The sequence below is a fragment of the Ipomoea nil genome, unplaced genomic scaffold (genome assembly GCF_001879475.1).
Source record: "Ipomoea nil cultivar Tokyo-kokei standard unplaced genomic scaffold, Asagao_1.1 scaffold2279, whole genome shotgun sequence".
In the NCBI taxonomy this organism is placed as follows: domain Eukaryota; kingdom Viridiplantae; phylum Streptophyta; class Magnoliopsida; order Solanales; family Convolvulaceae; genus Ipomoea; species Ipomoea nil.
Window position 1 is genome coordinate 409871 of NW_017618707.1, and position 24846 is coordinate 434716.

Below are 24846 nucleotides of genomic sequence, written 5' to 3' on the forward strand. Positions count from 1 at the left end.
CGGCGACGATGGTTGCGGTGGTATGGTGGTGGTGGTGGTATGGTGTTGATGGTGGTAGTGGTTGCGGCGGTAGTGGTGGTGGTGTGATGGTGGTGGTGTGGTGGTGGTGGTTGCGGTGGTATAGTGGTGGTGGCGGCGGCAGTAGTGGTGGTGATGGTGGTAGTGAGGTGGTGGTGGTATGGTGTTGATGATGTTGGTGGTGGTGTGATGTTGGTGTAAAAGTTGGAAAATGACTTCCCCAAAAAAAAGGGAAGTCATTTTCCTCCAAAACAAGCATATTTTCCAAAGTCAACAGAAAATGATTTCCGTTGACTTGATTTTCCATGCACAACCAAACAATGGAAACTTGAAAAATGATTTCCAGAACTCATTTTCCAGGTTTCCAAACACACCCTTAATTTTTATTTTTTTTTTTATAAAAGTGAATAGACAACAATACCCTTGACAAAAATAGGGTCTTACCTGAAAAATCATCAAAAGGATTATAGTCTAGGATGTTAAATGACAAAAACGATAGTATGAGACTAAATTTGAAATTGTCATAAAAGACAAGGAACTTCTGGTGGAATTAACTCTTAATATAGTATATTTTAGAAAAAATTACATTTTTGTCCATAAGTTAAGGTAATTGTATGTAGGAGTTGTCTTCACTTCCCGTCCCTAATCTAGTAATCTATAAGTGACGTTGCGAATTTCGTCATTTTTCTAACAAAACATTAAAGATGAAATTTGCAACGTCGGTTATAGCTTATAGTAGAGGTGAGAAGTGAGCACGACAAGTTAGAAAAAATGACAAAATTTACAATGTCAATTATAGTTTAGAGATGATGAAGAGTGAACATGACTAACAAGTATGGATGAATCCTACAATTAACATATAATTTAGAGAAGAAAAGTGTAATGTTCTCTATATTTTAATTTATAAATATTTAAAAATGTCGCAAATTTTCATATTTACTATTGAGTGTTTATAGAATAAGTGATACTATAATATAATCAGCTAATGACCTAATGCTATCAACTAGTCAAACTCACAAACTCAATCAGCTAACAACCATTTACCAAACATCCTCTAATAAGTCTCAATTCATGTTATATCCCTAATGTAGGTTCGTTTTTTGTATGCTAATAAAAGTATACATTTTACTTTAAATATTATACACTTTAATTATATTTACCAAAATTATCATATCATTTTCCTATTATGATCTTTAATTATCATTTTATTAAAATCATTATATACTTAATTTAATTGTTGAATATATTTTATTATTAAATAAAATATAAATTCCTTTTTTTTTTTACTCGATAATATAATTTTTAAATACTATGATTAAAATTTACTACTTCAAAAATTATAAAATTTAATTAAAACTAAAAATTTTAATTATTTTTATTTATCAATATTTTAATATTGAAAATGAATTTGTACGGATAACGCATACAAAATGCTAGTATTAAAATAAATACTCAAATATTTTTGTTCATACTACATAATGACAAAATTTATTATTATTATTTACGTAGCTTGCATGGCTTGACCGGACCATTAATTCCGATCCATCATCCTTCATGTTCCCTTCTTGGCCGAGCCCCATCTCCTTGTACGGCGGTTTCCTCCACCACCGCCTCTCCGCCGTCGACCTCTCTCCTCAAACCCTCGACATTGACGACCAAACCACCATGCACTTCTGGGGCCCAAACCCGAACCCGAACCCACCACCGCCTCCGAAGCCCTCACTAGTCCTCATCCACGGCTTCGGCCCGCACGGCGTCTGGCAATGGCTCCCGCAGGTCCTGTTCTTCGCCGCGCATTACCGCGTCTACGTCCCCAGCCTCCTGTTCTTCAGCGGCTCCACCACAAAATCCCCCGACCGGTCCGCGGGTTTCCAGGCGAAGTGCGTGTCGGAGCTCTTGGAGAAACTCGGCGTCCGCGAGTTTTCCGTGGCGGGGACCGGGTATGGCGGGTTCGTGGCGTACGAGGTGGCCAGGATGTGGCCTGGTGAGAGGGTGCAGAAGGTGGTGATCGCCAGTTGCGCGGTTAACATGAAGAGGAGAGATGAGGTGGAGCTGCTGAAGAGGGCCAACGTCGAGAAGATTGAGGACTTGCTTTTGCCGGCGACGGCGGAGCAGTTACGGACGTTGCTTTCTTTCTCGACTTTCCGGCGGCTTCCTTACCTTCCGGATTTCGTGTTCAACCATCTTCTTCAGGCAAGCTGCGGGCCGGCCGGGCTTATTATATTATTACACTACGTACAAGCTAATTAAGATCCTTCATCTTCTTATTTTATTTAGATTATTAATAAACTAATTAAATTTTGATATATATATATATATATTCTGCAGAAATTATATGTTGAAAATAGGGAAGAGAAGCTGAAACTACTAGAAGGATTGAGCCATGGAAGAGATGACACAGTAGACAAATCTCCCCTTCAACAGGTCATACTAATTGTACTGTGTTTACACTTTTCTACCACCATTGCAACACTTATACATCTAAAGACCCTTATTTATAACCAGCTTGGTCAGCAAATGAAAATGAGTCTGACTAAAGTACGGGTTTAAAGGTGCCTCCTATAGTTAGGATTAAAATCAATTTGGTCAGCACTTTGTTCCTTAATTGGACGAGTCTGGTGTGGATGAGGATTAATCTGAGTAAAGTACCGATTTAAAGGTGTCTCCTATAGTTATGGCTTTCAAGACACTTCATGGTTTGAACAAAAAAAGATCCTTATTTATAAATTGGTCAAAATGACCCTTACTTATCTTTGCTTAATTACTACATAATACCAGAAAGTAATAATATTGATAAATTAAATTTTCATGTGCAGGAAGTGTTGATTTTGTGGGGTGAACATGATCAAATATTTTTGTTAGAGAAGGCATTGGAACTCAAAGAGTTTGTACATATTCCATCTCTTATTGGGGAAGAATTATGTGAAAATCATTACTCTTATATATGAAAATGAGAATAAATTTTATTCAAGCATTCATCACAAAACCGTATACTAGTAACTAGACCAATGAAATCTATACTTAATGAAAAATATGGTAACATTTTTGTATATATGAAAAGCTTTAATTTGATTGCTTGCATCCTTAGCTTGAGGAGTAAAACATCATTCTTTTGGGGTAAAAGAAAAACTAGCAATGTTTTAGGGATAACTTGTTAAAATATAGAGTGATATTTTTTTAATATACTTAAATGATTTTAGTTTTGACGGACTAATTCTAAACCCATAGAACTCTCCCTCTAGAGCTACTACAGAGTGATATATATATATATATATATATATATATATATATATATGTGTGTGTGTGTGTGTGTGTGTGTGTGTGTGTGTGTTCGCGCGCGCAGAAGTTTTTCATGCATGCATTGGTTTAAGATAAAAGTGTATTATTTTGAGAAAACCCCGCACTATTTTATATTCTCTCAGTCCTATTTTGTGTATCTGGTTCGGTTAATGAGATTTGACGGGAGTTATTTTTAATTCATTTTTTCATAATATTAAGTTTTGTATTAGTATACAACATTTATATATTTAGAAATTAAACTAAAAGTACTATTAAACACAAAAAATCAAAATTTAAAATAACTAAAAAATATTTAAAAAAATAAACAAAAAAAGTAATTGATTTGACTAATGAATAGTAAATATATATGACAAATAAAATGAGACATATGGAATATTAAATAAGCATTGGGTTGACTCCCTTTAATTACATGCATTGTTTTAAACTAAATACATACGGTCTAGCCAAAGGCTTTGTAGTCAAGCGGCATAGCTGTGACCCCTTAAATAAAAAGTCAAACTCCAAAAAACATTAACTCTTTGTGCTTCAATAGATTGAGAAAATATGTATAGACACATATATCATTTTGCTTATTTACATAAATGTCACCGTACCTTAATTACATTTGCCGGCTATGATTGAAATTCATTCTTATTTTACATATAAGAGTAATTATTTTGACATAATCATCCCCCATCTCCTATGTATCTAGCTTGTCTATATTGCTTGGCCTAGAAGAAATTATTTAATTAATATATAATTATCTTCTTGTTTGGCTTTCCAGGCTTTTGGGTAAGAAGGTCAGATTGGAAGTTATTAGGAGTGCTTCGCATGTACCTCAACTCGAACATGGCACCCGATTCAACAACATTGTCAATCATTTTTTACATTCTTCACAATAATATAAATATAATGTATTAAGTATTATTTATTCAAAATAATTATTCTTTATATCAATATACGTAGCTACTTAAGTTGTATGAATTAGGAGAATAATTGAAGCGATTTACCACTTAAACATCTCTCTAAGCACCCGTTCCCAATTATTGATGTAGTTGCAAATTATTAATTCCATGGACAATGGTCTACACATGATATCATAAATAAAATTAAAAGTACATTTTTAATATACTAAAAGTACATTATTTGTATACATTAAGTACATTAATTGAAAGTACATGATTATATATATATATATATATATATATATATATATATATATATATATATTATCAAATTAATAATGTACTTTTAATATATTAAAAATGTATATTGCATTTATGGTCCACACAATAATTTGTCATGTAGTCGGATCGGTCTATCACCTTTGCTGCTAGAATAATTTTCAATTGGCCGGAGAGGTAAACATTATATTTATTTTATTGTAGTGTACAATGTCATCATATTCTAATTTCACTACTTTTGATCAAACGACACCATTCTCAATTATTTCTAGAAACACCCTTAACCTTTTGGTGGTTTTATTTTATTTATTTATTTTTGAGTTGTAACCTCAATATTTTTTAAAAATTTGGTAGAAACAATTAAAACACATTGTATAATGTTATATAGTAAAAGCATTTCAGGGTTATTTTTAAATGTGCATGAGAGGTTATAATTTATGTTCTTTTACAATGTGTCCACATGATTGTTGATCTTTAGACCTTAATTATGTGCTCAACACCCAACTGATATAATGTAAAGAAAATAGATAAAGTATTATTTTAATATAGAATTTTAAAAGAGAAAAATTACGGCCATTTTTTTGGATTAAACTAATCAATAATGAAATATCATTTATTTTAAGAAAAAGAAATCCACTTTTGGTCCTTGAATGTTGTATATGTAACAAATTTGGTCCTTAGCTATTAATATTTTCAAATTAGGTGTATGATTATGTAATTTTTATCACATTTGATCCTTAACTATTAATATTTTCAAGAGTAAATACCTAAAATGGTTCCTCGACTATAGCTAAATTCATAAATTGGTCATCGACTTTCAATTTTAACCAATTAAGTCCTTAACTTTGCAATTTTAACACGATTTGATCCTCCGTCTATTTGACCGTTTGTTGACTGTGATTTTTGAGGATATATATGTAATTTCATGGTCCATCGTCAGTATTTTAAGGTTCCGGTTGCATTTTTAGACCGCACTCTAGTTGAGTTCGTACCAGAGCGAAGAAGACGACGTGTTTTCGAAACGGTGCAACGTCATCCTAGAGGCCTCCATGTGCTCCGACGAGAGCTGCAGGTTCTTCTGGAGATCGTCGATGACGGCGTAGCCGCCGGCGATGACGCAGAATCGCGGTGAATAATGCAGAATCGTGAAATTACATATATATCCTCAAAGATCACGGTCAACAAAATGTCAAATAGACGGAGGACCAAATTGTGTTAGAATTGCAAAGTTAAGGACTTAATTGGTTGAAATTGAAACTTGAGGACCAATTTGTGAATTTAGCTATAGTCGAGGGACCATTTTGAGTATTTACTCTATTTTCAAATGAGATGCATGACTTTGTAATTTGTATCACAATTGGTTCTACCGTCCAATTTTTCGGCCAACTATTGCCAGAATTTCAACGAGAAAAATAATTTTTTCAGCAATAGTTGACCGAAAGTACTCTTTTAATTAAAACATATTATTTTTTTCGTTGAAATTCCGGTAATAGTTGGCCGAAAATTTGGCCAAAAAATTGAACAACAGAACCAAATGTGATACAAATTTCATAATCATGTACCTATTTTAAAAATATTAATAGTCAATGATCAAATTAAATGTGATATAAATTACATAGGCATGCACTTAATTTAAAAATATTAATAGTCAATGACCAAATTTGATACATGTACGATAGTCAAGGGGTTAAAAGTGAACTTTTTCTTTTTTAGAAGATGGGGTGAGTGGGTGTGTGGTGGTGGGGTGGGGTGGGGGGGGGGGATAAAGAGATAAGCTACAAGTGCTTTTTTTTTTTTTTTTTTTTTTTTTTTTTTTTTTCTTTTGGTAGCAAGAGAGAGATTTTGGGTGTACTGATGGAGAGAGACCCCTAATTCAATTATCTTATCTCTTTTTTTAGCAAAAATGTTGAGTGGTAAAATAGAGAAATTATTCCAAGCTTTAAATGGAATTAAACTAAATTTAACTTATCACATGAAATCCATTGTCTTGGACAAATTTTTTATGAGTAGGTAAATCACGTTGGCTATTGAACTAGCAGAATTTTGGTAAGTGTATTATATATCCCCAATAATATGTAAATACTATTAGAAATATAATCCCCCTTATTATAAGTCAATTCTCAATTATCGTAACGAATTTTTACTTTATAGTTGACCCAAATAATGCACCTTATTGTTGTGGAGGGGGAGAAGATCGATCATTAATTAGGATTTGATATTTTGGTAGTTTTGGTACTAACTTAGCAATTTAAGACAATTGATAAGTGGATTGTCAATGTAACAATGTGGTCTTAAGTTCAATTTTCTTCTGAATAAGAGTCAAATTTTATGGGTGCGAACTGAATACATAAAAAAGTATAAATAGTATTATAAAAACTAGTATTTGACCTGTGCGATGCACGGGATGTTATTTAAACATTTTTAATTGTGTGTATTTTATGTTAAGATTTGTGTGATATATTGGGGAATACAGCGCCAAAACGTATGAAAATTGTATGTTACTAATAGTTGCAAGGTGTTGGTAATATAAAAACAATATATTACAAAATTACAAATTATTGAAAACTTCATGATATACAACATTAGTGGTTGATGTAGTAGTTGAACTTGAGTCTTTTACAATCAGTATTTTCAGACCGTCTGGATTATTAACCCGAGATGCAGCTACGTACAACTGACCGTGTACAAAAACTGGTTTCTTTAGTATTAACCCTACATGAGACAACGTTTGGACTTGACTATTGTTTATGGTCATCGCATATGAAAGCATCAATGGGAATTGCCTTCGTTGAAACTTGAACGGCAATCTTGGATCCGAGGGTGACATTGACATTCGGGGAATTAACACTTTTGTACCTTTGTTGGGACCAGTGAGAAGCTCGCCTTCAATAACATGGTCTGCTAACTTTGTGATTATCAACCGAGTTCCATTGCACAACCCAAGAGAATGGTCAATATTTCTCATTAATATTACTGGTGAGCCAATTTTCAAATTCAGTGTATGATTTGGTAGACCCGACACACGAATGCTGTTTAGAAATTCCGGTGTGTGTACATCTCCATGTATACCATTATCACCGTCGGCTTTGCATACTGCGTCTAAACTATAGTAGGACCTGCTTTCGGCATTATGCAACTCAGTCATATATTCATTAACTGCGTTGACAACGTCCAGCGTTGGTGCAAGTATAGCACGGCCTATCAGATGCTCAGGGTCAGTGTTTCCAATTGCAAACATTGGAAATGTACTTTCCACAATTGCTTTAATGTCGTCCCCCCCGGATGATACTAACATGTGATTAGGTATTTGAACCTCTGCGAATTCGTCATTCCGCCCACCAAGCTTTCCATCGCCGATATTGGCAATCCAATTAGCAAACTCTTGTAATGCCTGCCGGTTCACACCGTTGTGTACCGAACTTAGCCTGAGGTTTTTAGTCAATCTTAAAACTTTGCAACTATCCTATAAATATGATGAATTTATAGCGGACGAAACAATGTCTTGCCGTGTACCTTTTGGAACTACTGGAAGAATTTGCCAGAAATCTCCACCCAGGACAACTGTTTTACCACCAAACGTCTTCATTTCACTGTTAGGGTCAACAAAACGCAAAAAATCCCGCATGGTTCGATCTAACGCTTCAAAGCAATGTTTGTGCATCATGGGAGCTTCATCCCAAATTATCAAGCTCGTTTTTATCAACAATTCAGCCAAGTCGCTACCTTGTTAAATGTACAGGTAGAGTCCTCATTTATTGCAATAGGTATTGCAAATCTCGAGTGAGCAGTTCGGCCACCTGGTAACAACAAAGAAACTATGCCACTTGATGCGACATTTAAAACGATCTGGCCTTTGCACCGGACTGCAGCGGATAACGCTCTCCATAAAAATGTCTTTCCTGTTCCACCGTATCCATAAACAAAAAATAATCCACCTTTATTGGTTGCAATATCTTGGATAACAGTATAAAAAATGAGACCCTGTTCTTCTGTTAGTTTGGCACACATCGGTTCAGAATCTGTCTTCAGTTGTTCCGAATTGTAACTCAATTCTTCAAAAACCAATCGATTTTGAAACAACCTTGTATTATCAGTACTTGGTGTGGGCATCGGAGGAAAGTCTTGTAAAGACTTGTTCTGTTGCCCCAACAGGTTTTCCAATTCCAATAATCCAAAGTTCTTTTTCTCTTCCTCTGTTAAGACCAAATCTGTTACAATAGCAACATCCAAATTGTTATATGTATAACTTAAGAAAATTGTTGAAAAGTATATTGTATATAAAAAAAAAGTTATTTTACCTTGTTGTTTTAATATTCTTCTTTGATAGTGTTGAGCATCTTCACACAGATGTTGCCAAACTTGATTCCAAACATTTTCGGGTCTAATAATTGAGGATGATGTTAGTAAAACAACAAATAGCTTCCTCAATGAATGTGCAGTTGACCAGTAGCTTGCCTCATTTATAGCATCAATGTACTCTTTATCGTCGTCTAGCAATCCATGCGCATAACACGCATCTCTAAAGGTCAAGTACTCAACACCGTTAATTGTCCTAATATCTTTGAAACTTTTTGGACCACGGACTATGTTCAATAGACACCTCAAATAATATATTTCACCTGAAGCTGGAGGTACATAGAATATTCGACCAATTGAGGTTCTATTGGTCTTTCTTGGATGCCATTCACGGATGTCTTTTTTCCAAACAAATTTGGTAGGCATCTCAATGTAAGTCAACAAACTCGCTTCTTTGAAATTCTGGTTGGCTAAAAACCATGCATTAAACATACTTTGACCAACGGTTTCTCTATTGAGTACATTATCAATAGTATCATCGTCTTGGAAAACAACTGATTGGCAATCCGGCAAGTGGAAGCTTAATCGCTCAACCAGGGGAGTTCTATACTGGACTTCAAAACTAAACAATCTCCAAGCTGCTTCGCATGAAGATACGTACCTGCAATCATAATACATGTTTATCTCATCCACAATCTCATTACCCGCTTCATCCATCGAAGTCTTATAAAACTCAGCAGTTACATGGTCGTTGCCCTTGTTTGCATACTTGAAGAGGTACTTGATTGACCTAGAATGGTTACACCACTTTACATTAATGTGAGATTTGTATTTCAAAAACAAGTACCGATTATGTGGTACAACATATCTATTATCCAACTCTATTCCATTCTTTTTGATTGTCCTCTTATCATCCCTTCTTCGATACAACGGGTAACCATCTTGGTCAAAATGTGATGCATCAATGTATCTTTTTGGAAAATGCTTTGAACACTTGCCATTTGCCATGCACGGGGATTTACTCCTTGCAGCACCGCATGGGCCGTGCAGCATGAATTCTTCGACAACTTTGTAATACTCAATGTCTGAACGCTTGTCGGGAATCTCGGCTGAAATGATCGTGTCCATAAAAGCCGAGTTGGCAAAGTCGTGGGTCGCTTGTAGGAACAGTAATATGTGAGCATGCGGAAGACCACGTTTTTGAAATTCAATTGTATATATTACTGTCAGAAAGGCATTCATATTGTTAGATAGAAGCTTCATATAATAATAATGATTATTTTGAAAAATGACACTTATAAGCAACTGCAATACACACCTGCCTTTACGCGCCAAATAGTTTCCAATTTTTTATTTCTTTAATTAAACAATCTAGCTTCAGTTTGAAAACACGGCAGACAATGTCGGGACGATCTTCAGCTTTCAAGTTTCTTTTCTCCAAGAATTGTTGTATCTCGGGCCATTTAGGATTACATGTAAAAGTGATAAATAGATTTGGATAACCTATGAATCTGCAAATTGCCATGGCGTCTTGATAGTTCTGTATCATGTATCTTGCTCCTCCAGTGAAACTTGATGGTAATATTATTCTTTTCCCTTGAGAGCTGGGTTGAACTTCACCGCGCGTCAACGCATCAGACAGACCTTTGTACGCCTCACACCTCAAAGCTTTTTGATTTGACCTAATATAGAGCAACCTCGAAGATTCAACCATAGTATACGCATCAACCATGAATTGTTGGAATAACCTTTTAGCATACATTATTGTTGAAATCTCATTTGATATTTCGTGGATACGGAACGCGAAGTACTCTCTTTGTGAAACACTCTTTCTTGCAAAATCTTGTTTTGTACCAAGTGTTGCAAAATGTATATCTTCTCGAAAACCATCCTCCCCGTATGGAAATAAGATTGGGTATTGCAATGGTAAATAGGCCGGGTTTAATTCATTTATTCGTTTCAGGGCTCCAGACCTACACTCGACAACAATATCCTGTTGACCTATGTAAGGGTCTATATCTCCAACAATGAGTGCAGCAACCTCGGAAGTAGTTGGTAACGCATAAGTCCTGGCATCTTTAGTCCTCTTTCCTATTAATCTCATTCTAATTTGACTTTGAGGATTAGACTCCAGAAACGACTTGGCCATTCGGAATGACTTAACCAACACATTGTGTTCATCTAGCACTTGCTTAATGTCATGTACTACCTCACTATGCAATGCAGAACCATTGTTTTCAGCCCTAAAAAGGAAGAATATATAATATAAGATACTCTGTATTAACCCATGATATACCAAAAATATTTCAGTAACACAAAAGAGTATACCTCAAAGAGTTTAAGCGATTTTCTATCTCATTCTCTGTATCATGAATGTATAATTGGGCAAATTTCGGTTGAATGCCATGTGAAGGTAATAAGCTTCCAATCCGATGAAAATTTTGACCATTTATACGGAATATCGGTGGTGATGTTCCGTTGTTATAGTTCTATCAATTTTTCCACCCATCGACGTAAAGCAAAACATATTGTTATATGACCTTATATTCTTTAAAAAACATTTGTTTTTATCGTTTGATGTAAAGAATAACTCATACAGCTTTTGAGGAGGCTTTGTCATAAATGGCAACTTTATTTTACCATTGACACAACACGCAGAGTATTTTGGACTTTCACATGACTTTGAATTGCTTGACCGTTCATTGTACCAAAAAAATGAATTACAATGCTCGCAAAGATACTCTGGATCACCAAGATCAAAATAAAAATCAAAAAAAAAAAAATACATTAGTTAGCATGATAATGTATTTTACTGTAGTCCAAATATAATACATTTTTGTCCTACCACATTTCATATGAACTCACCATTAACTGAGGGCATATTATCATGTAACGGTTCAACAACTTCCTGAAAGTCTGGCACCAAATTTCGGTAATGTGGGATGGTTTCACTCTCCGGCTCTACCAGGACTGTTTGCATATTATTGTCATTTGTAATGCAACAATTACTTTCCATCCCTAAAAGAACAATATCCAATTATAATTAATTTGGTTATATTTTAAATTAAGCATTATAAATGTGTGACAATTAAAAACCTCTTCTTGAATATATATTTGTACCTATCTGCGACTCTGGCGATAGATTTAAGTCAAAGCAGAAACTTGGACGGTCAGATGTAGGTGGATTGCTGAGGGACACATTGACTTGACTGAAGTTTGCTTTAATAAAAAATATTTTTTAATAAGATTTGTTAGAATAATAACTATTCAATTTGACTATATATATAATTCATTAGTAATCTTATTACAATATATTTGTTGAACTTCATACCATTTGATATGTTGCTAAATGACATTCTGCTACTCAATTCTTGCGTTGGTGTAGTATGTATGGTCATCCGTAACGGAGAAGATACTGTGCATTGCAACAACAACGATTATTATTAACCAATAGAAAATTATAAATGACTACAGGATTCGTAATTAGAATGTGTAGTTTAATATAAGGAATAAATACATCGATGGAGTGAAAATTTTTATACCTAGTTGTGAATTTGGGGTTCTATTTAAGTCGAACGAATGATTATGGCGCTTCGTAATAGGTGCTTTTTCACGATCACCGTCAACCCGAGCGATATTTTCTTTAATTATATAAGAGCCGTACAAAACACTTGTTAGGATGTTAATTATCACATTTAAAAAAATATTTATAGTTGTTAAATTATGTTTGTTTATGTTCGTACTATTGGATATGTTGCTTAATGGTATTCTGCTACCCAAATCTTGCAAAGGGGAAGTCCGAATGGTCGTCCGAATTGCGGTTGAAGCTGTGAATTTCATAACCAACAGATCTTAACAACAATTAATTATATATTTCCACTATCATATAGAACACACTTACCATTTGTCACAATACTCAAAGGCGTACTTAGCGAACTTTGGAAAACACCACGTAGCGGTGTACGATTGTGTGTATTGTTGCTGCATTCAATGGACGACATGTACGATGCATCCATGACAATACGATTTTCATTCTCTGTAAAGAAAAAAAACAATGATATAACCATACATGATATGTTTGGTACCTCAATTTTTTGAATACATATGGAATCATAATAATAGATGGGTTTACTTTAATTATAATTAAAGTATTACTATTAAACTAATATTAATATTTTACTATTTCACAATAATACCATTTTATTATATCAATATAATATATCTTAATATTATATAATATAATATCATTATTTGTTACTAATAATAATATAATACTTTTAGCATGTTCTAATAACCTTTAAATGTGTAATGTTATAAACATTTGATGGTAACAAATCACAATAATAACAAATTAGTATAAGAATATTAATGATGAAGATTAATGTTAGTCAAACAATTATAATAATTATAAGGAGAATAAACATAAAAATCTCAATAATAATAATAATAATAATAATAATAATATTAATAATAATAATAATAATATTACTATTATTATTATTATTATTATTATTATTATTATTATTTTGAAAGTTAACAATTTCTGGGCTGTTTTAACTCTATTTAATAATAATAATAATAATAATAATAATAATAATATTAATATTAATTGTAATTGACTGTTTTGGCAATCACACCGTGATATAGGCAGAAGAGGTCGCTTTACTAATCTCCTAGAAGGATCCATTGTGAGACCAAGTCGCTAGTGAATGACGGTGATTTCTCTCACTAAAAATGGACATGATAAAGGGTTTAGGGTTCGATTGTGAGACTCGATTAAGGTATTAATCGTTTCTCGACGGTCATTTCCTATCTCTTGGCTATGGATTGACGATGAAGATGAAGGTACTGTGAAGCATTCACTCACCCAAAGCTTTCACAACTACTACCACTCTGAGTGTTCATAGTAGTGTCAAAGCAGTAAATCGGAGTTTTCCTAATGTCAATGGCGGCATAGAATTGAATCCGGTGAACAATATACTCGCCGGAGTCCATGGGTAGCTAGGGATCTCCAAGGTGAACAGAAATGTGTGCGATGTTATCAGGCGGTCAACCATTTTGGATAATCGTCTGTTCAAACACACGATTTGGACAATAACAACAAAAAGTGGGTATTGATTTCTAACCCGGCCTGTTCTAAGTTTTCAGATCTAAGTCTCGTTTATATACTATTTTTCTTTTCACTCCAATTTAATGGTACATATGCATATGGATTTTGGTAACCTGAAAATCTATCTGATTAGTTTTATTTTAGGCGATTAATTTTGTGTTTCGATAACAGATACAATCCGTTAATATGGGTTGAGATCGTTTTTAATCTTTTTAGTAGAGTTAAAAAAATATCGTATAATACTTGTATAAACTAAGACCGAATAGTATAATAAAGATAGAAGTCAATAGATTTACCTTGGTTGCTGTTGGGATGCTTGCGCTTCGAACCAATTGTGGTTGAAGATGTAAGTTTCCTCATGTACTCTAGGTGAGATGAATTGCCCAGTTTAGGATTTGTGTAGGTGTGGTGCTTAACAGAGGTTAATAATATCTAATTGTTGAATATATAGGTGTAAAGTAGTCAATTAATATTTGGAGACAACATTGGAAAATGGCAATTATAATTGCTTTTGGAATACTAAAAGGTTTTGATCAGCTACTTAATGCAATGTGCCATCAATATATTAGCTCATTGATATTCTTACTACTTGTTTTTTCATACTAAACTGGAATTCACAACTTTGTTTGGATTCTAATATATGTTGTTTTCCAGGTAACCAACAGTTGGGTCATCTAATGTAAGGGAGTTAAATTTTTATGCCAATAAGTTACTTTGGGTTTGACATCAAAAGCAACTATTAACTGGATGACCCTGAGTGGAATAGAGCACAGACTTAATAGATGTTGTGATATGTTTTTATCACATAATGAGAATTGTACTAAAGAGGTTGTTACGCTTGGGTCAAAGATAAGTTTTACATTTATCAAATTGGTTTAATATAATGTTCTTTACGTTGAGTATAATAATCTTTCAGTGTTCGTACATTAGGTGATGTTTATAAGATTTAATTAAGTGAATTGAAATTCTCCAATTGCAGGGAAGATGCTAACAATCTGTACTCAACTCTAAGTCTTTGAGTAGTCTTCCTAATAACAAAGAGGTTGTCAAGACTATTGTAGAAACAGTTACTATGCACGACTCAAAGATAAGTTTTAACAGACTTACAAATGCTCAATATAATGTTATTAACAACAATAATACCTTTTCATTGTTCCTAATTTAGATGGTGTTTATAATGAGTTACCCGGCTAATTCCAAATTTGGCCACTGCAGGTAAGCTGCTACACCAACGGTCCTCACCTAACATTAATTTAGGAGGCTTCCTAATAACAAAGTTGGTGAAATCAAAGGGTAATTCACTATTCAGCACTAAGTCCATAATTAACTTTGTGATCTTAATCCATGTGTTAGAAATTGACTATGATGTGGCTGCCATTACTATTTTTAATCAATCACTTGTTGGTTAAACTGCAGGTAGGATGCTATCAAGCAAATGTTGCATAAATGACCTGGAAGTTCACTTAAAAGGACTTTGAAGTGAGCTTTAAGATGACAGAGGCTGGTATGTTTAAGCCCTTAGTTTTAAACCTATTTTAATGACTTTTACTTTATCAAACATCTAAGGGTGTTGAGTAGTCAGCAAGGGTTGCAACTGTACTATTTTAATACTACATTCAAATTTTCAAGTTAGAGTACACTATTACTTTTGATGGTTTCTATACACTATTAAAATTTGATATTCTGTTTACATTATTAGTAGAGTTAATTTTGGATGACAATGAGTTGCTTTGCTGTTAGTATTTAATGTAAGGGAATTGTTAATTATGCAACAAAATGGAGGAGTAGAATTATTAGCTGGAGCTTAGAAAAGATAGAATAATATTTTACCATTAAAAATGACATTACATTAATCTACCATAATGTTCTGCCTCTAAAAAGTAGTCCTACAACTGTGTATTACATTTCACTCCAAATACAATTTGATGGTCTGTTTGCTAGATGTTATCTGCATCTTCAACTGATTTATGTGCCATCACTTTCCATTTTTAGTGATATCTCTGCCATCTTCTTCATTTTGTTCTGTCATGTCAGCCATCTCTTGACATATTTTATCATACATCTGCATTCTTTTGACATCATTGTGGCACCACTGCCTGAAAAAAATATTCTGCAAAAGGAATAAAACAAATCCAGTACCAATAACAGCTCCTAGGGGCAAATTGTGAGCATTCATAAAAAAAACAATGATTTAGGAATCTAATCCTAAATGATTGAAAGTTTCAGTCTAGCTGTTTGAGTGACACGTCAAAAATGTCAACATAAAAACCATTGTTACAAAAAATAGTCCAATATAGCACATTGTCAATCATTAAAGTCATTACACATCTGCTTCCTTCTCAATCTTGACCACACATTCCTTGCTTTTTTTTTGAACTTTGTGTGCTTGAAAATTCATCGATTAGTGATCTCTTGACTGTTCCATTCTCAATACTATTCTCTGCGTTGAGTCTCTGTGCAACAACTTGGAGTGGACTTTCAGCTTCATTTGCTTGGTTTGCTTCCTACAAAATCAGAAGTCCAAACTGTATAAGTCACCAATAATATTAAACTATAAACTAATTGGTACAACATGTTATTCGGTAACCCCAAGATAAGTATACCTCTAGATCCCATAGGTCCTCATTTGTAAGCTCCAACTCCAACTTTGAACTGAGATCCCTGTCCCTTACTCCTATTAGTTCTGGTGCATGCTTTGCTACAATCTTTTCATTAGTGATGATCCTCATAACAGGGAAAGCATTGAGATAATTCTGGAACTGTTCTTTGCGAACGGTAATTCGAAATAGGAGATTCAGTCCAATTAGAGTCTCGAGCTCCTTAGGTAGCCCCTTCCTACCCTACATAAAAAATTAGTATAGATTTTAATTTTCCTATACACCATATGTGAAACAGTATTTGAAACCACCACATTTCTGGTTCAGGTACTACTAAGTTAATAGTCTAGATAAGATTGAAATATAGTTTTGTACCTTAGTATGGGTATCCTTCAGATCATCCGCGCTAATTCCAAGTAGATCGAGGCACTCCCTGTCTCATAGAAGGAAAGGAGCATTGCCATCCAAGTCCACAACCCTAACCTTAATTTTGTACCTGAGTGTCCCGTCACCCAAATTTCTGTCACATGTACTACACCATAACCACTTTCCTTTGAGCTTCAGTTTTTTGTTGCAACCCTTTGTTCTACACGAAGCATAGTACCACTCTGGATCATCAATGAATACAATCCTTGCTGCCACCCAAAAATCGCCAAACTGCATAATATATTTGATTGTTAACAGAGTTTATTAGAAACCCCCCTCCCCCTCCCCATCAGTATATGTGTGATTATATAGTCCAAATCTTCCCATCAATTTTTATCTAACAGTAATTAAACCATCAATATGTGTTTGATTGTGCAGGTTTGGGGGTTAACAGGGAGTATTTGGTACCAAAACAATTAACACCAGCCCTGAAAGAGATAAGTACACACTAGTGGACTGATTAATCTGAATAAATTATATAGAACACCACATTTGTGTTACTATTTTTCTATCTCATGCTTATTATCTAATACAGGTTAAACAGCCAAGAAATTGGATCTATTGTGCAGCTTTGAGCTGAACTCAAAGCATGGATTGCAATCAAGTAATATCATAGAGGTATATTTTTAATTAAATGAATGAGTTAACAACACAACTGTATACTCTAGAGGGCTGCAGAGTTGTGATATTATTAATGTAGCTCATGCTTTACATTAATTGCAGGTTAAACATGCCAGAAGTTTGTACTAACATGGATTGCAACAAAGTAAAGACATAGAGGTATATTAATAAGTGGCAAAATTCCATCTATAAAATCTAAACATTTTAAAGGTGTTGGGTATAATGTTTAGGTTAATATAATCATTTGTTGTTTTAAAGTATGATACACCTATACTTCATGAGTTAATTTGATGTAAATGCAGACTACATAATCCAGCAGATAGCATTGTTGTTCAACAAATGTCAGTCAGATCACAAATGTATACAGTATTAACATGCCAGTAAGTTCACTAATGACTTAACAGTCTTACCTGCTTGTCTCTGTGGATGTCATTGATAGTACGAACTTCCATATCAGCAGATAGGGAAACTGAATAGGAGCTACATTCCTTAAAACTTGACTGAGAAATTATACTGCGCATTGGAGTCTGTTCATGGCTAATACTGTAAAATGATAACATAAAATGAGAATTAATATTAAATGTAAATTTGCAGTTGCAAAAATAAGAATGGAAGTACCTTTTCCTGAACTCCTCAAATGGATGAGATTCTTGGTTGAAAAGCAGCTGTGTTACATCATAGGAGCTACAAATCTTGACATCACCACCTTTAAGAAATAATGTTGTAGTACAAATTAGAAAGGCTAATTGGTGAATAAGTTAGGAGCAGTTATGAGATTTAATCTACTTACTTTTTAGACACACCCTAGCCCTACAAAACTGTATCAACACCAATAAAGGCTCTTGTGAAGTAGAATTGTAGAATGCCTCAATTTTGCTTACGTGTTCATCCCACAAAGTACACATTAGTTGTATTCCACTATAAATATTTAGAAAATATATTAGAATAACAGAAATCTCTAAAATATAAAATAAACCATAGGGACTGGAATTCAGTAGTACTCAGTATCTTCAATGGTGAAGTCAATCAGCCTGGAGTTCTTGCTATTGATTAGTTTCTCCTGTGGGCAGTGTATCTCAATCACTCGACCAATAACATCTACAAAATAATGCATTAGAGTATAGAATAGTAGACAAAATATTAAATAATTAGAAACCATAGATTGAATGAGAGCACTGATTACCAAATAAGATTTTCTCATCATGGCCTTCATTAGACTTGATCTCTCTAAAGGTCTTCAGCCGATACATTTTCATAGGAAATTTCACATGCTTTAAATCCTTAACCATAGTCTGATAGTTAAATTTTATCATGTACTTCTGGGGGCTGGTTTTGTATGAGTAAAAATTGGTGATCACACAAAATTTTTTTATAGCATATACTGAACCTTCAGCAAAAGAGCTAAGGTACTTTTCCACGTACTCTTTGGGTATATGAGCATGCAAGAAGGATCCCTGTGTATGTGTAATTAACAAAAATAGGGACTGTAAAATATATATAATCTCTGTTTGAATATCGGAAAAAAATACGAACTGTATAAAGTAAAACGACTGTCTATCTATTTTTAAAGAGTCCTTACCTCTTCATCATGAAAAACAACCTCTTTTGATCTAAACTTCGATGCATCACTTCTCTCAGGAATCTGATATGCTCGCACCACCCATAGTCTAAGAGCCTGCCTGGTATTCATCGGAGATATCTGGCTAGCAAGGACAAACATTTTGTGTTAGTGAAGAAGAAATAGAGAGGCTGTTGTAGAGGGAGTTTGCGAATTTATTCATTAGTCGTATATGTGTTGTATATATAAGGTCTGATGACCTTTCGTTATTGATCATCATCAATAAATACCTAGAGAATAGGTATGGGTTCGTGGGCTCAATGTCCCATATGCAAAACTAATTGCCTTAAATACATTCTCTAATTCCATTGGATGGGAGAATGATCTGTCGTAGATATTTTGAAAAAAATAGGTTTTCTATATACTTTAGGTATTATAGTGCGTAGACCTTTGGTTTTCCGAAGCAAAAATAATAAATTTCGCGGCTTTGTTCAAAACGTCGACGATCGGTTTGGGCGGGATTTTTTTGCTCCTATTGTTTTGCTTTAATATATATAGAGATGTTAGAGGTTTTCGTGGGAGAAATTATATCATCAATTTTAAACTAAGTTCTCTATTATTAGAAATCAAAAGTTTTGTTATATGGTGGACTATATATGTATTGTATATATGATGCTTGAGGTAGAATCTAAGCAAGTTAGGAGTGGGATTATTAGATCATATTTTGAAAAAAAAATAAAATAAAAAAATAGGGACATCTTATGTAACTAATGATTTTTTTCCCAACCCACCACAAAATTAAGGAAATAGAATTCGTACAGGTGCAATCCCTTTTTGCAAGCAAAAGAGACATCAAGCAGGCATTTAAAATGGGAGTTACTTTCTACTTACTTTTTGTTTTTCCAAAGATATGCGTTAAATTCCTCTAGTTCTATTGAGAGCAATACATCTATTGAGAGTAATGCATCTATTGATGATTTCCTGGCTGCATTTGTAGATGTCTTCCACAAGGATTGCCACATATTCAGGGAATAGAAAATAACATTGATTTGGTTCCAAGTGCTACACTTCCAAACCATCCAATGTATAGGACAAATATGATGGAAAGTAAAAATATTCAAACAAGTTATATAGCTTCTCGAAATGGGACACATTCGAGAAAGTCTGAGGCCATGAGGCATAACCAACACTTCTAGTACCTTCATGTGGACTAATGAACCATGTTTTGAAAAAAAGTTTATTGGTAGTCTATTTTAATGACATTATGATCTATAGTAAGTCTAGAGATGATCATCTTATCCATATTTGGCTAGTCTTTGAAGAACAATGAAAATAGAAGTTTTCTCAACATACTGAAGCACAGAGTCAATGCACCTGATGTTCGAACTTGAAACCACCACAAGGCCTTTGGCTAAATCTTAGTTATATTGGAATATTTTTTTAAATAGTAGTATATAAATTTTCATTAAAAAATCATATTTGTATAATTCATATTATATTAAAAGTATAGTTGATAATTTGACTAATAATTACGGTATGATTAATAACTGTTAAAGTAAGAATTTTCGATATGATAATTGATTACATATAATTATGGTAACATTTAATATATACTAAACAAAGTTTAATGGTGTAAGATTATTTTGTAGAATAAAAATGATTAAATGATAGTACAATATTTATAGCACAATATACAACTCAATAAATATAATACATACATAAATCATGGGTAATAGCATTGGTTCACTCTTATAAGCTTTATTTAGATAGTTATATTATTGTATAATAATAATAATAATAATAATAATAATAATAATAATAATAATAATAATAATAATGCAAACCATTTTTAAAATTCGATATTTAAATTTTAAAAAATAACTAACTAATTAAAATTTAAATGAAATCATATTTATTTATTATATTACTCCAATATATAATGTTTACATATAATTATTACCAGTGAATAATATAAGAAAATATATGGTGGATACATGTGCATGATAATAATAATATGAAAAGATAACCGAAGTTAAAACGGTGGAGGCATTTTTGACTAAAAAATTGTATAGTACAACTCTTATAATATAATGTATGAAAAAAATGTAACGAAAAAACGAACATCAATAAAATGTATCAACCTTCATTCACTTTTATTATTTTTTATTACTAGTTTTACACGTGCATTGCGCAACTGATTTAATGTCAATGTTTATATTTAAATAAGTAATTCAAAGTATATTTATGCAAGATACTTTAAGAGAAGTTCATTATAGTTGGCATTAAAATTAATGTTTAATTTGTACTTTTCTAAAAAAACAAGTATCTAAATACTTATTGTAGTTTTGTATGGTATTAGGTATAGTAGAAGATACTACTTTTGGTTAGAATAACTCTAAATTTTGTTAATTCGTTTTTGTGTAGGTTTGTCATTGTCTCGTCTTCATTACTTAGCTTGTCCACTACTTTTTGTTGGTAGTGTCTAACGTATAATTGGGTTACTCGTGCTAGTTTGTAAAAAGACAGATTTGGTCAAATTAGTTTTGTTACATTAAAGAAATATATATATATATATATATATATATATATATATATATATATATATATATATATATATATATATATATATATATATGCATGGAATCCCTAAGTTGATTCCCTTATACTAATATTTATAAAACTCACCCCCATAATTTTTAGTCATTGATCATCCTAGATGGATGGATCAAATTAGTCTACACTTATCATAGAGAAACCTAGTTCACACTTGAAAAAAATAATAGTAATCAATATTTGTAAAGTAATGTACATAAAATTGTAGCATTATAGAAATACAGACAAAAAAATATTAATACAATAATAATCTAAATCATTTCCAATAATGCAAAAACATAATCTAGATTTGTTTTTAAAAAATGCAAGAAAATGATTTTCAAGATTTCTTATTTGTAATCTTTGGTGCTCAACTTTGAATGCTATGTATATATTCTGACTAATTAATTGACCAAAGTTCATGTTAAATTTTATATTGTATGTTTTAATACACTCTAGCATATTCATAGTATATGTTCAACGATTATGCCAACTCTGATTGGGATGTGGTTCGAACCTAAGACATTCCTTATGGAAATCAATGACTAAGTTAAGAATAATAAATAGTTAACATAATATTCCCTTACTAAAGTTTACACTGATGAAATGCAGTGGTATTTAGGAAAAGAAAATGATATAATAGATGGTAAAGTATGAAATTAAAAATAATAAAAAATACTAAAATCAAAATAATATGAACCATTCATTTTAACAAACAATTGGAAACATTTTTTAATTCCCGTTATAGGCTTAACTTTATTGGCTCTTGCTATATTAGTAGATATTACTAGCATTTTTGTACGCACAACGAGCAAAAATTATGTCTAATATTAAAACATTGATAAACATAAGTAATTACAAATTATAGTTCAAGTTATATATACACATATAATATATGTATTATATATATACACATGACACATGATTTACCATTCATTAAAATTTAATTAAGGATCCGTTTGGAAAGCAGGAAAATATTTTCTGGAAAACGAGTCATTTTCAAGAAAACATTTTCATTTACAGCGTTTAGTTGCATTCTGGAAAACTGCATTGGAGTGTTTGGTTCATTTTCTGGAAAATGAGTATAATTGTATAATTAAACATTTTAATTATTTTATTTATAATATAACATGTATAATATTTTGATACAGAGTAACAATTTTAAATATAATAAAAGATAACTAATAAGATATCAAAATAATTAACCAAAATCTTGTAATTCAAAATAACAACAACAACAACAACAACAAATAATCTGAAAACATAATAAGTGTGAAGGAAAATTATATATCTTTCATTTATGTCCGTTTTTTCGTTATGTTTTTTTTATAATGCTATAAAAGTAGTACTACACAATATTTTGGACAACATATCCCTACCATTATAACTTCCGTTAACTTTTCCACTATTGTTACCATGCACATGCATTCACAGTATATTTTCTTATCTTCTTCATATAGACACATATATATTGGAGTTATATCATATATGTTAGTTATTTTCTAATACATAAATATCAAATTTATAAAAATGTTTTACATTATTATTATTATTATTATTATTATTATTATTATTATTATTATTATTATTATTTACAATAATTTAAATATCTAAAATCTAAATAAATCTAAGATTTTAATATAAAGTACTAATATTGGACACCTATTTTTACGCATCGCGCATAGAAAATACTAGTAATAATAATAAGTGGTATAGTGGTGGTGGTGGTGGTGGTGGTGTTGGTGATGGCAGTGGTGGTGGTGTAGTGGTAGTGGTAGTGTTATTTGTTATATAATAATAATAATAATAATAATAATAATAATAATAATAATAATAATAATAATAATAATAATAATAATAATTGGTGGTGGTATGACAGTGGCATTGGTTGCGGTGGTATGGTGGTGGTGGTATGGTGGTGATGGTGTTGTGGTGATAGTGGTGGTGGTGTGGTGTTAGTGTAAGAGTTACAAAATGACTTCACAAAAAACAGGGGATGTCATTTTCCTCTAAAATGAACATGTTTTATGCACATTCAAACACCGGAAACCCAGACAAACACACCCTAAAATATAAATAATTAAATTAATTATATAATAATTTTAATAAAATGATAATTAAATAATAGAAAACAGATGTGATAGATATGAACATGCTCAATAGTCTAAGATTTTGAACAAATTTTTAGAATCCAAGTAGGAAAGAGGAAGGAAGGAAGGAAAAAAGAAAAAAAGAAAAAAGAAAAAACAATTAATGAGGGTGGTCGGCAGGTGGCGATCACCCTCAACGCGTCTAGTGAGCGCGTGTAGTACACGCGCTCACCACTGGGCGCTGCTGGTGCGCTTAACGCATACTAGCTGCAATTTTTTTATTTTCTTTTGTGGGGCCCACTTCAAGGGACAAAAACTGTTACTCCTGCGACAATTCAAATCTTCTCTCTCCAACACACTATGTCTTGATATAACCTCCTTAAAAAACTGAGCTAAAATCTTATATTGGGGATGAAAGTGTATATATGGTAATAATGATGAAGTCATTAAGGGTGTGTTTGGTTCGCACATAGGAATCAGAATCGGAATGGGTATCAAATACTTGGTAATGGTAATGGGTTTTGGTGGAAGTACTTAACATGTTTGGTAGTAAGGTGGAATGGGAATGGTTACTAATAGTAGTGCTTGAAAATGAATAAGGGAATGAAACCCTTATTTTATTTGGGTATGGGTTTTTCAATTGATGGGGTATTCGAAACCCATAGTAGTGTTCTAAAAACCTATCAACCAAACGATAACAATCACTTTCATACTCATTCCTATGGGCAAAACCCACCAACCAAACACACCCTAAGTTATAATTAAATAGTAATGGATTTATACGGCCATCGTTTAGATCAATGCGGCAACTCCACAGGGAACCTAGGTAAATCCTCTGACACTACTCACGACAATCCCGCCCAGAAAGATGACCAAGTTCCCCCGCTTTCTCTGCCCGAACCAAGGCCAATTCTAACAAAGAAATTTGGTCCTTGGATGATTGCGCCACGAAGAGTTAGAAGAAATTCAAGAAAGCCAGAACAGCGTTCGAATCAAGCTAACAATGCCTTGGTGGATCAACCGCAGAGATCCCCTACAAGAAACGCAGCTATGCAACCAAACTTTCAGGACCAGT

The 24846-nt window shown here is 32.8% G+C and overlaps 3 protein-coding genes across 3 annotated transcripts; 1 reads left to right on the forward strand and 2 right to left on the reverse strand.

Moving 5' to 3' along the window:
• Positions 1-1572: 1572 nt before the first annotated feature.
• LOC109150463 (monoacylglycerol lipase ABHD6-like) lies at positions 1573-4235 on the forward strand. The gene is made up of 4 exons (XM_019298374.1): positions 1573-2211; positions 2347-2442; positions 2835-2902; positions 4082-4235. Exons 1-4 carry the CDS (start codon positions 1573-1575, stop codon positions 4197-4199), a joined length of 921 nt encoding a protein of 306 aa, XP_019153919.1. The 3' UTR covers positions 4200-4235.
• A 2794-nt stretch (positions 4236-7029) lies between these two features.
• LOC109150379 lies at positions 7030-14247 on the reverse strand. Its single transcript, XM_019298289.1, has 9 exons — positions 14184-14247; positions 12679-12813; positions 11643-11795; positions 11106-11139; positions 10146-11020; positions 8780-10000; positions 8219-8689; positions 7988-8120; positions 7030-7906 (listed from the first exon to the last, which is right to left on the reverse strand). Exons 1-9 carry the CDS (start codon positions 14245-14247, stop codon positions 7030-7032), a joined length of 3963 nt encoding a protein of 1320 aa, XP_019153834.1.
• Positions 14248-15862: 1615 nt separating this feature from the next.
• On the reverse strand, positions 15863-20111 carry LOC109150380. Its single transcript, XM_019298290.1, has 12 exons — positions 19981-20111; positions 19111-19234; positions 18715-18985; positions 18533-18629; positions 18322-18449; positions 18150-18237; positions 17942-18074; positions 16981-17141; positions 16860-16917; positions 16491-16727; positions 16305-16391; positions 15863-15997 (listed from the first exon to the last, which is right to left on the reverse strand). Exons 1-12 carry the CDS (start codon positions 20109-20111, stop codon positions 15863-15865), a joined length of 1650 nt encoding a protein of 549 aa, XP_019153835.1.
• Between the last annotated feature and the right edge of the window lie 4735 nt (positions 20112-24846).

What these genes read in the sequence shown, in the direction of transcription:
- LOC109150463 (XM_019298374.1), top strand. Translation starts at nt 1,573, where the DNA reads ATGTTCCCTTCTTGGCCGAGCCCCATCTCCTTGTACGGCGGTTTCCTC. An exon ending in TGTTCAACCATCTTCTTCAG is followed by an intron (nt 2,212 to 2,346) that starts GCAAGCTGCGGG and finishes TATATTCTGCAG; the next exon opens with AAATTATATGTTGAAAATAG. An exon ending in AAGGCATTGGAACTCAAAGA is followed by an intron (nt 2,903 to 4,081) that starts GTTTGTACATAT and finishes TTGGCTTTCCAG; the next exon opens with GCTTTTGGGTAAGAAGGTCA.
- LOC109150379 (XM_019298289.1), bottom strand. Translation starts at nt 14,247, where the DNA reads ATGAGGAAACTTACATCTTCAACCACAATTGGTTCGAAGCGCAAGCAT. An exon ending in AATCGCTTAAACTCTTTGAG is followed by an intron (nt 11,021 to 11,105) that starts GTATACTCTTTT and finishes CTTCCTTTTTAG; the next exon opens with GGCTGAAAACAATGGTTCTG. An exon ending in TTTCAAACTGAAGCTAGATT is followed by an intron (nt 10,001 to 10,145) that starts GTTTAATTAAAG and finishes CCTTTCTGACAG; the next exon opens with TAATATATACAATTGAATTT.
- LOC109150380 (XM_019298290.1), bottom strand. Translation starts at nt 20,111, where the DNA reads ATGTGGCAATCCTTGTGGAAGACATCTACAAATGCAGCCAGGAAATCA. An exon ending in TTTGAGGAGTTCAGGAAAAG is followed by an intron (nt 18,075 to 18,149) that starts GTACTTCCATTC and finishes ATCATTTTACAG; the next exon opens with TATTAGCCATGAACAGACTC. An exon ending in TTGGGTGACGGGACACTCAG is followed by an intron (nt 16,918 to 16,980) that starts GTACAAAATTAA and finishes TCTATGAGACAG; the next exon opens with GGAGTGCCTCGATCTACTTG.